This window comes from Notamacropus eugenii, chromosome 1 (assembly GCF_028372415.1).
Source record: "Notamacropus eugenii isolate mMacEug1 chromosome 1, mMacEug1.pri_v2, whole genome shotgun sequence".
Classification (NCBI taxonomy): Eukaryota; Metazoa; Chordata; class Mammalia; order Diprotodontia; family Macropodidae; genus Notamacropus; species Notamacropus eugenii.
Genome location: NC_092872.1, coordinates 107704622 through 107716921, shown reverse-complemented (window position 1 = coordinate 107716921; position 12300 = coordinate 107704622). Strand labels below are relative to the sequence as shown.

The 12300-nt window shown below is 32.7% G+C and overlaps 1 protein-coding gene across 4 annotated transcripts in view; it reads right to left on the bottom strand.

Annotated features, from left to right (window-relative positions):
- The window catches only part of SYK (spleen associated tyrosine kinase), a 249456-nt gene that overhangs the window by 42584 nt on the left and 194572 nt on the right, over positions 1-12300 (bottom strand). For all 4 annotated transcript variants that reach the window (XM_072611766.1, XM_072611782.1, XM_072611759.1 and 1 more), the window contains exon 4: positions 10255-10393. In XM_072611766.1, coding sequence (XP_072467867.1) covers positions 10255-10393 — 139 coding nt within the window. The remainder of the gene's footprint in view (positions 1-10254; positions 10394-12300) is intronic.

The window sequence follows — 12300 nt, the reverse complement described above, 5'->3', positions numbered from 1 at the left end:
TCACTGAAAATAATTATTTGTGGCATAGTTGGACAGTTGATACAGGGACCTCCTTTCTTCCCGTTTATTTTTTTATTACTCATGAGATTCTTGATATTTTATTCTTTATTATTTTCTCTAAATCTATAAGAAAATTATTTAAAAATCTGAGCATTGCTTCAATAAATTAATTTAGATTGAATTATATTTTTGTTATATTTGCTCAATCAACCCATGAGCAATTAAAGTTTCTTTAAATTACTTAGCTATGTCTTTTTTTTGCAATAAGAGTTGAATTCATATAGATCCTAGATGCATCTTGGTAGAGGCACTCTCAAATATTTTTTAACTTCTGTAATTATTCTGAATGGAATTTTTGGTTTTAACTCATTAGTGGGCTTTGTGAGTAATATATAGGAATGATAATGATTTATGTGGATTTATTTGTAATCACGCAACTTGAAAACCTATTCTTTCAATTAATTTTCTGATTGATTCACAATATGTTTTTAAGTAAATCATTGCATTGTCTTACAGAAAGTAAACATTTTGTTTAATATATATGTATATGTGTGTATATATCTATACACATATATACATACATACACATACACATATGTGTGTATATGTATATATATACATATATGTATATAGATACATACATACACATGCCTTCAATTTCTCTTTCTTGTCTTATTGCTATAGTTAGCATTTTCTGGAAGTATGTTAATTAGTCATGATAATAATGGATGTCTTTATTCCTGATTTTGCTGTAAAGATTTCTATTTTCTATTACATAAAATGTATTTGTATCAAATGATATCCTTCTCTAGGATGGGATGAGAAGGATGGGAAGGAGACAGTTCATTACTTAAAATATAACAAAAAATATTTTAAATTAATTTTTAAAAAGGACTTCACTGTTAAAAATTCAACACTACTTCCTGTTTAAAACACTAAAAAGCACAAGAATAAACGAGTCTCTCCTTAATAGTATTTCTCTAATGAAAAATGATTTAGGACATTTTAATGACTATACATAGTTTTTATTTCTTCATCAGAAAACTGCCTATTCATAACCTTTGACCATTTTTAATTGGGAAATGACTCATATTCTTATAAATTTAGAAAAGTTCTCCATATATTTGAGATATGAGACCTTTATCCAAGAAACTGTCAGCAAATTTCCTCCCCGCCCCTCCCCCCCATGATTTTGTTTCCTTCTGATCTTGGGTACATTGGTTTTGTTTGTACAAAATGTTTTTAATTCAATATAATCAAAATTATTGATTTTATACCTCACACTGCTCTCTATCTCACTTGTTCATAAATTCTTTTCCTGTTCATAAGTCTAATAGGTAATATATTCCATATTCTTCTAATTTTGTTGTGATATCATGGGCATGTATCTATTTTGACCTTATCTTGGTAAATGGTGTAAGATGATTTGTCAAATCATCCATTTCTGTCAGACTGCTTTCCAGTTTTCCCAACAAATTTTTACCAAATTGTGAATTGCTATCCTAAAAGCTTAAATTTTTATATTTTTCAAACACAAGGTTACTATAATCACTTACTACTGCTAACTGCATGTCTACTCTGTTCCACTGAGTCACCTTTCTATTTCTCTGCCAGTAACAGATAGTTTTGATAATTAATGCCTCATAATAAACTTTTAAGATTTGATACTGCTAAACCTCCTTCCTTTACTTTTGAAAAATTAATTCCTTTGAGATTCTTGACCTTCTGTTCTTCCAAATGAATTTTATTTCTGTTTTTTTCCTTAGCTCCACAAAATATTTTTTGGTACTTTAATTAGAATGACATTAGATAAGTATATTAGTTTATGCAGAATTGTCATTGTTTTAATAGTAGTTCTGCCCATCCATGAGCAATGAATATTTCTCCAATTATTTAAATCTGACTTTATTTGTATAAAAAGTGATTTATAATTATGTTCATATAGTTTCTGGGTTTGTCTTGGCAGGTATTTTGTGCTTTCAATAATTACTTTAAAGGATTATCTCTTCTTATTTTTTCTTGCAGAGTTTTGTTGGTGGTATATAAAAAAGCTGGACAAGCATTAATTTTATAGTCTGTTATTTTGCTAAAATTATTATTTCAACAAATTTTTACTTGAATCTCTCAGATTTTCAAAGTATATTATCATATTGATTGCAAAAAGAACTAGTTTTATTGCTTCACTTCTCATTCTGATTCCTTTAATTTCTTTTTCTTTGTCTTACTGCTATTATTAACATTTCAAAAACAATAGTGAATAACATTGGTCATAATGGGCATCCTTATTTCATTCCTGGTGTTATTGGGAAGGTTTCTAACTTATTGCCATTAAAAATAATGCTTGCTATTGGTTTTAGGTAGGTACTTCTTACCATTTTAAGGAAAAATCAATTTATACCTATGTTTTCAAGTGTTTTTTAATGGGAATGAGTATTGTATTTTGTCAAAAGTTTTTCTGTGCCTATTAATATAATTGTATGATTTTTTTTTATCTTTGTAATTGTTATCATGTTAATAGTTTTTCTTACGTTAAATCACCCCTGCATTTCTTGTGTAAATTCCATTTGGTCACAATGTATAATCTTTGTGATGTATCACTATAGTCTTCTAGTTAGCAATTTATTTAAGATTTTTGCATCAATATTAATTAATGAATATCATCTATAATTTTCTTTCTCCATTTTTGCTATTAGTTTAGGTACCAGCACTATATTTGTTTCATAAGAGTAATTTGTAAGACTCCTTCTTTGTCTGTTATACCAAATAATTTCTTAATATTAGAATTAGTCTTTAAATATGTCATAGAATTCACTTTTACATCCATCTAGTCCTGATGCTTTTTTCTTAGGAAGTTCATTTATGACCTTTTTAATTTCTTTTTCTAAAATAAGTTTATTTCTATTTCCTCTTCTGTTAATCTAGGCAGTTTATATTTTGGCAAATATACTTCCATTTCACTTGAATTCTTTAATTTCTTTGTATATAATTGGACAAAAATAACATCTAAGAATTGCTTTGATTTCATCTCCTTTAGCGGCAGATTCATTTTCATTTTTGATACTAATAATTTAGTCTTTTCTTCCTCTCTTTTTAATCATATTAACCCTTTGTTATATATGTGTATTGTGCTTTTTCATAAAACCAATTCCTAGCTTTATTTATTAATTCAATGATTTTCCTACATTCAATTTTATTAATCTCACCTTTAATTTTTAGGATTTCCAATCTGGTACTTTATTGGGGAATTTAAATTTGTTCATTTTCTAGATTTCTTTTTTATCATATATCCAAATCATTGGTCTGCTCTTTCTCTATTTTATTGAGGTAAGCATTTAGAGATACAAATTTTCCTCTGGTTATTACTTTTCCTACACTCATTAGGTTTTGTATATCACCTCATTATTGTCATTCTCTTTTATAAAGTTCTTTCCATGACTTATACTTTAACCCACTCAGTCTTTATTAGATTATTTAGTCTTCAAATTGATTTTTAATCTGTTTCTGTGGTTCCTTATTAAAGATTTTATTGCATTGTGATCTAAAAAATGATGTATTTTTATTTACTATTTCTACTTTTCTACACGTAAGTATAAAGTTTTTATGCCATAATACATGACCAACTTTTGTAAAGGAACCATGGATCACTCTTAAAAAAAGATATATTCTTTTTTATTCCCATTCAGTTCTCTCCAAATATCTATCATATCTAGCTAATCTAAAATTCTATTCATCTCCCTGACTTCTTTCTTACATAATTTTTTAGTAAAATTTATCTAGTTTTGAGAGGGGAAGACTGAAGTCTCCTATTATTGTAGTTTTACTATCTACTTCTACCCGTGATTCCTTTAGCTTTTTCTTTAAAAATTTGGATGCTATAACATTAGTGTTTATATATTTAGTAATGATGTTACTTCATTATGTATGGTAATGTTTGTCATAATGTAGTATACCTATTTACCTTTTTTAATTAAATCTATTTTAGCTTTAACTTTGTTGGAGATAATGATTACTTCCCCTCCTTTTTGGATAATTAAAGCATAACAAATTCTATTGTAGCTCTTTATTTTTACTCTATGTGTATTTCTCCTTTTTAAATGTGTTTCTAGTGAACAGTATATTGGCATTTTGTTTTTAAATCCATTCTAATGTTCCATTTTATGGATGAGTTCATCCTATTCACATCCAGTTATAATTACTAGCTTTGCATTTCCTTCCTTCCTTTTTTCCCCCACTATTTTTTCCTCCCTCCTATTTTTACCCTGTCCTTCTTCAAATGTGTAATTTACTTCTTAATTCACTAATGTACAGTGCCACTAAGAATCTCCCCTTATCCTCCTCCCTTACTCTTCTATATTTTTGATCTGCACACCCCAGTAAGAGTCCCTATCTTATCCTCTCCCCTCATCTGAATTCTTTGTAAGTTAAGAAGACTTTTACATCCTTCTAGATGTGTGCATTATTGCCTTTTTAACTCAGTTCTGATGAGAATAAGGTTCTAGCACTACCATACACACTACACTAGTATGAGATAATTACTCCATTTTACCTTTCCCTACCCAGTTTTATTTTTCAGAACCATCCATCATACTCAACTCAACCCCAATCTTTCTATGTATGCTCTTTCAAACTATGCAAGTAATGATAATATTCTTAAGAGTTACAGATAACATTTTCCCACATAAGAAGTGAACAGTTTGACCTTATTATATCTCTTAAAATTGATCTTTAATGTTTTCCTTCTTATGTTTCTCCTAATTCTTTTAGGTCAATTTTCTATTCAGTTCTGGATTTGTCCTCACAAATATTTGAAAGTCCTTTAGTTCGTTAAATATCCATTCTTCTCCATGCAGAATTAAGCTCAGTTTTGCTGGGTAAATAATTCTTGGTTGTAAACCAAGCTCTTTTGTTCTTCAGAATATAATATTTCATGCCCTTTGGTCTTTTTATTAAAAACTAGTAATCTTTTGTTCTCCTGCCTGTAGCTCCACAGTGTTTATTTTTTTTCTAGTTACTTGTAGTATTTGGGAATCTTGAAACTTAGCTATAATATTCCTGTGAGTTTTCATCTTGGGATCTCTTTTAGGTGATGATCAGTTGATTTTTTTACCACTTCTATTTTACCTTTTCTTTCTAAAACTTCATGGCAATTTTCTTTAATAATTTTTTGATGTATGGTGTCTACGTTTTTTTAAGCAAAACTTTCAGGTAGTCCATCCAACAATTCTTATATTGTCTCTCCTTGATCTGTTACTCAAGACAGTTGTTTTTCTAATGAAATGTTTTACATTCTCTTCTATTTTTCATTTTTTTCATTTTATTATTTCTTGGTGTCTTCTACTATCATTAGCTCCCCATTGCCCAGTTCTAAGTTTTAAGGAGTTATTTTCTTCTATAAGGTTCTGGATCTTTCTTTTTTTAATTCACTGACTTTCTTTTCATCATTTTCTCAATTTTCCTGAATTACTCTTATTTTCTTTCCTATTTTTTCCTCAACCTCCCTTGGTTGATTTTTAAGGTCATCCCTTTTAAAAACTCATCCAAACACCCTTTTTGGGCTTGTGACTATTTGAGATTTTTCTTTGAAGCAGAAGTAGCTGTTTTAACATCACTACCTTCTTAGCTCAAATCCAGATCTTCTCTGTCATCATAGTAGCAATCTATGGTATGTTCTTTCACTTTTGCTTACTCATTTTTTATCAGTGGCTTATTTTTTTGGCTGTTAACTTTCTCTTAGAGTCAGGCCATAGCCCTGAGGTATGGGGGATGTCTCAAGTTTCAGGTTTTTTATGCTGTTGCTTTCTGAACTCTATCTGGGGGCCTCACCTCAAGTATTCCTCTCCACTCCTGACTGTAGACCAGAACTCCCAGCAATACTGTCATCACAAATGCTCTTACTCCTTGTGGTTCCTCCCATGGCTACAAGCTTCAACTCACTCTAAGTTCTAGAATCAAAACCAGGGACTCTGCTCTCCTGTCAGTGCCAGACTGTGTCTGATCAGTGCATCTGGGTCCCATGTATAGCCCCAGTGGAGGGCCCTGGAATCTTCCCAATCAACTGTCTGAGCCCCATGCTGTCTATAAGTTCCTGAAGCTGAGGCTGCCTCTCACAGAGTCCCCAGGGCTTGTTATTTGTTGATTCATCATATCTGCCCAGAGACATTTATACTTTAATCAGGCCAGACCACTATCCCAGGAGGTCATCTCTTTCCTAGCATCTTCTCAAGTTGTCTTAGGCTGGACTACTGCTTAGTTATTTCTGCTGCTCAAAGTTCACTTTGGGGTATTATTTTAAATTGCCTGTGGGGGAATTTGGGAGAGCTAGGAAATATTCTACTTTATTCTGCCAAATTCCTAAAATTCCCTCCCTTATTTTTTTTTAAGGAACAGTTCATCTCCATAATAACCTAGAGAGTGGCTTATTCCTTTCTTCTAAGAGAGAGACCAGCCCTGAACTTTGAGCAGAGAAAATTTATCTCCAGTAGATATACATAAACCACAGACTCTGTTTTCATTGCTGGAAAAAATGCTGAATCCTTGCTGAAAATAATATCCTCACCCATTTTATTTATTTCTTTCTATTAAATGTCCTAGAGAACTGATCTAGTGAAAAATTGCTTTTTTAACCTTAAAAATTTTGCAATATGCTCAAAAGTCAATCAACACAAATCAGATTAAGCTTCTTTTCAAATGTCACTGTTAAAATGCACAGTCTATAATCTATATTATGGAACTGTAAATGGCTCACAATGTTACATCTCTAAACATAACCCAGAAAATTTATATGTCAGGAAATTTATAAACTATATTTTTAGACCAAGACATCAGTAATAATTACTATCCTCATGCAGTTCAATGATAATTAAGGGTCAGAAGGCTCAGGCCTGCACCTGAGAGTCAAAACGTGACTACAATTTGGTCTTGGTTTAAGGTTTGTGTGATGAAACATTAGAATGATATTGACTGACACGTTATCATTAAAATGCTGGTTACTACTGATTTGTCAATTAGAAAACATCCTTTTGGGATAACAATAAATAAATAGTAGTTCATTCATTAGAATTCTACAAAAAAAGATTCATAATGTTGTGGAGTTATACAGGTTTTTAAAGATGATGCCAGTCAAATGCAAGTTCTAACAGGTCCTGTTAAATTAGAAAAACTGAGTATTGGTTTAGTAAAACACTGTATGTTACAATGGTAATTTAAATGGGGAGATCTTTCCCATTCTTTAATACGTCCATGTGACCTGCCTGGATCACATGGCAGTCTGAGTCACATGGAAACTGTGGTGGGAGGAATTTGATGAATGAGTGAAAGGGGGGAACAGGAAGAGGCAGAGCTAGAGCAGAGCTGAGAGGAAATTAGTGAGAGAATAATCAGAGCTGAAGGATGTTGGCAAGCCCACAGCTGGCTGTGAGTATAAGAAGGGCATTTTGTTTAAGGGAAGCCTGCTTGAGATTTGTTTAAGCCACCTGGTTTGTGGGAAGCCTAGAGGGGAAAGATTTGGGGACGGTGTTGTTCTCTGTACTGTCATTGTGTATAGATTTTGTTACTATGATGGATTTGGTTTTCTGGTGTCTTAATAAATGTTTTGGTTCTGTCTTCCATGTGGAGAATCTGTTGTATTTCACAATTCAGAATTGTGCTGGGATATTCATGGCCATTGTAGGTGCTGCGAATATCACATTGGTGCTACATATGACTGTCATCTGGGAACCAGCATAGCTTAAATTCATGAAGCTCATCACGCAAATGTGTGTGTGTATATTATGTATATGTGTATACTATATGTGTTTATATGTACATATATGTATGTGTGTTTGACTATAGCAGTTCATTAAACGATCTACAAAGGTAAGGAGCATGTATGAAGCAAACATGCAAAAGAATCACAGGGTTGCTTTTGTTTAATATTGAAGGATAAGTTTTTGCTAATGAATTAACTCTTTATTCTTCAGGTACACTACTGAAAAGACAGAATCATATATAAACACTCATTTTCCCCAGGTGCAAATATTTTGATTTCCTGAGAGTTTACTTTTATTATCTCTCATGGGGCTATGGTGAGAAAAGCACTTCGTAAATCTTAAAGCATTATATAAATGTATTACTATTGACAGCAACAAAATAATAATTAATGATGATGACAATATTGATAGAGTACCTTACAGTCAGACTGCCTGGAGCTTGTTTTAGAATTGATTTCCTGGAAATGTTTTCCCCATATTTAGAAATGTGAATAGACATAATATGAAGAATAGTATGTGTTTTTATCTTGGTTGCAGAATGAAAATAAGAAGCTGGTGTGAACAAACCCTAATAAAGCATTTTTCTTAATGAAAACTTTCACTCCAAACAACTATAAAGTTACTCACAATTTATTTCCATCATTCTTTGAAAAAGGGGGAAAGGACCAAAATCAAAAGTGGAATTTCAGATGCTTCCAACATTTGTTGCCTCTTTGTTTAAACTAAATATACATTCAAGCTATAGATGGCAGCAGATTCCACAAATATGAATCTACTACTCCAATTCAAAGTTTTTATCCACTAATTCCCAGAACGGTTTATTTTCATTATAAATGCTATGGTACTATTTTAGCATGATTTGGTTTTATTAACAAGATAATAATATTTAGTTAATTTATATACCCTATATATAATTTAATAATATTATTTAGTTACTAAAAATAATTTTTGTAAAGCACTTAGAATAGTGGTAAGTGCTTAACCAGTGCTTATTCCCTTTCTCCTCCTTCCTTCCAGATTTAAATCTACGAAGCACCCCATTCTCCCCATCTAACCCCAACGTACACATAGACACTATTCTCCATATTAAATATCCCTTCTTAAAAGGGAGAGCTGCAAGAACTTAGGATATCAATGAGGTCTGTTTTTCCCTCCTCATTTCAGCCCTCACCAACAAACTCACAGCTCTAGTCTCTATCTTGATCCTCGGAGTTGGAATGGGCCTTAGAAATCACCCAGATTAACCTCTTAATTTTACAGACAAGGAAACTCAGGTGCAGAAGGTAATAAAATAAGGCCATAAAATTAGTTTCAAGTATCCTGGGTAAATCTGAAGAGGCACCAAGTAAATAATATTTAGATCTGGAAATGGAGGACTGGATTTTGAATCATAGCACTAACCAGATACTTGTATTTGTTGTTGTTGTTCAGTTGTTTTAGTCACATCTGACTCTTCATGGCAACATTTTGGGGTTTAGTATTTGCCATGTCCTTTTCCATGGTATTTTGCAAATGACAAACTTAGGCAAACAGGGTTAAAGTGATTTGTGCAGGGTCACACATCTAGAAAGTGTCTGAGGCCAGATTTGAACTTAGGAAGATGAATCTTTCTGACTTTAGACCCAGTTCTCTCTCCATTGTACCCAGATAGTGCATGCTGATGTCAGAACAGCCTGTTGGTGAGTCTGTCTATCTCAAGTCTCTTCCCCCTCCAATCCATTCTTCATTTAGTCACTAAACTGACTTTCCTCAAATGCATATCTGGTAATTTCACCACCTCTTCTACTCAATAAACTCCAGTGGTTTCTGATTGCCTCCAGGATCAAATTCAAAATGCCCTGGAATTCAAAGCCCTTCATAACCGACCTCCTATGTATTATTCATTATGCCACATTGAGGAGTAAGTTTGTATATTTGTGATTACATCTTTGACAACAGAATAAAGAAACTACATGGTTTAACCACCACTCTTACTTTCTTTTTCTTTGTAAAAGTGAATCCAACTGTCTACAGCTAAACGAAAATGAAGTGCAAGGGATCATCCCTTTCAACTGAACGAATACCATAGGTGGGCCTGAACCCATTTGTAGATATCTTAGAAATCCCCCAGTTCCCTTAAGGGAACTTGAGAATCTTAGGAGAAGAATGAAATCTAACTTGCCTAGCCTGTCAAACAGTGAAAATTATGTTAATTTGTGATATACAGATGTACACACACACACACACACACACACACACACACACACACTTCTCTATTTGCCTAAAAATCAGTTAGGATGAATTAAAAAGTGATACCCCTTACTTTATAGGAGTTTATAATCTATTATCTCTTCCTTATGAATGAAGAAACTGAAATAGAAGGCATATAAATTTAAGCCCCATGACATATAAGTAGCACATCAGACAACAGAACAAACTACAAGGTTTAGTCATCACTCTTATTTTCTATCCAAGAGATTAAATGAGGACTGATTTTAGCCAATGGGGTAACCATGTTACTTCATACCTGCCAAAGAGTGTCAAACTTTTTTCCATCAGGGATAGAGAGTTTTCCTGTTTTATCTTTATCAATGCGATAATGTAGAACTTTTCCTTCATGGAGTAAACAGAGAGCATATGATCCATTGTTGTCTCTTGCTCGTATTCTAAAATAAACAAACAAAAAGTTATACATACTCACAGTCACTGTAAATTGCCTTTATTCAGGTTCTTGGAATGAATGAATGAACAACAGAATGATGGAGATTTGGAATTCACGTTTGTCAAACTCCAGGTCAGGTCCAGTGTTCCAATGGATTATCATCTCATAGGATTATAGACATATGGAGCTGGAACAGATCCCAGAGGTTACCTAATCTATCTCCATTATTTTACAGAGGAGAAAACTGAAGCCCAAAGAGGTTAAGTGGCTTGTCCAAAGTCACACAAGTAGAAAGTAGTAGCAGTGGGAGTTAAGTAAGGTCTTCTGACTCCAAAGTCTCTACTCATTCCCTAGAATCAACTTAATTTTTTCCATCCTTCCAAACCCTTAAATTTTACAAAATAAAAATCATAGAACCAAAGAAAATTAGTCATAAGGACACCAGGATAATCCAGCTTTATTCCCTCATTCTACAAGAAGAAAACAGATACATAAAGGGGAAAAATGACTTCAAGCACTTCCCAAAATATTGTAATTAACAACGGGATTTCAATACTGTAATTATTTTATGTGTTTCAGGCAACTCAAAGATTTAAACTTATTAATGATAGTTAACTTGAGATAGGAGGACACAGAAATAGCTAAATGTCTTCAAGTATCTTGTCACTCTAGAGAAACATGAAGAATGGTCACAAAAATCAACATTCATGTCAGAAAACAGAAAACAAGTGTCAGGCTGATAGTTTGTTAAAAAAGAAAATAAAAGAAGTGTAAACAGGTTGGTTTAAGATGCAAAGATGAAATGGTCCCCTCCATCCTTGTAAATGTTTAGGTGACTTACAAGAAGAAAGATCTAAATATCACCGATAACCATGATGGGATGGTGATTGATTTAGAGTCAGAAAACCTGGAGAATTAAGTCAAGTGGGGCCTTAGGAAGTATTGTTAACAATAAGGCTACTAGTGGTGATGGAATTCTAGCTAAGCTATTTAAAAGATGATGCTGTCGAAGTGCTGCACTCAATATGCCAGCAAATTTGGGAAACCCAGCAGTGGTTGCTGGATAGAAAAAGATCATTTTACATCCCAGTCCTAAAGAAGGTCAATGCCAAAAAGGATTCAAATTACCATATGATTGTGCTCATTTCACGTGCTTGCAAGGTTATGCTTAGGATTATGCAAGCTAGACTGCAGCAATATGTGAACAGAGAATTACCAGAAGAACAGGCTGGTTTTCAAAGAGGCAGAGGAAGCAGAGAAAAAAATTGCCAAACATTCACTGAATTATGTAAAAAGCAAAGAAGTTTCACACACAAAAAAATCTGCTTCTGCTTCATTGACCTCACTAAAGCCTTTGACTTTGCATGGATCACAACAAAATATGCAAGTTCTCAAATAGACAGGAGTACCACATGATCTTACTTGCCTTCTGAGGAAATGGTATGTGGGCCAAGAAACAGCGTTTAGAACCAAAAATGGAACAATTAATTGGCTTCTGATTAAAAAAGGAGTACCAAAGGTTGTAAACTATTACCTTATTTATTTAACTTATGTGTAGAGTATATAATGTAAAATGCCTGACTGTGTAAATAAAAAACCAAAATTAAATTTGCTACAACACATATCAATTTCAGACATGCAGACAATACCACTCAGATCACTCTGATAACAAGAAGTGAAGATGAATTAAGAACATAGCTATGCTAGATTTGCTTCTTACTATTTATTCCATCTTTGATACAGGTGAAGTTTGTATGTCTTGATAATATTATTTTCACTACTAAAAATCTGATATTCCAATTAATACAACTACAATCTCTACCTAACTGGTTATAACCATAATAGTTCAAATGTAGGTTACAAAGCACTTTCCTTATAATAACCATGCTAATGGGTGCTAAAGATATGAAG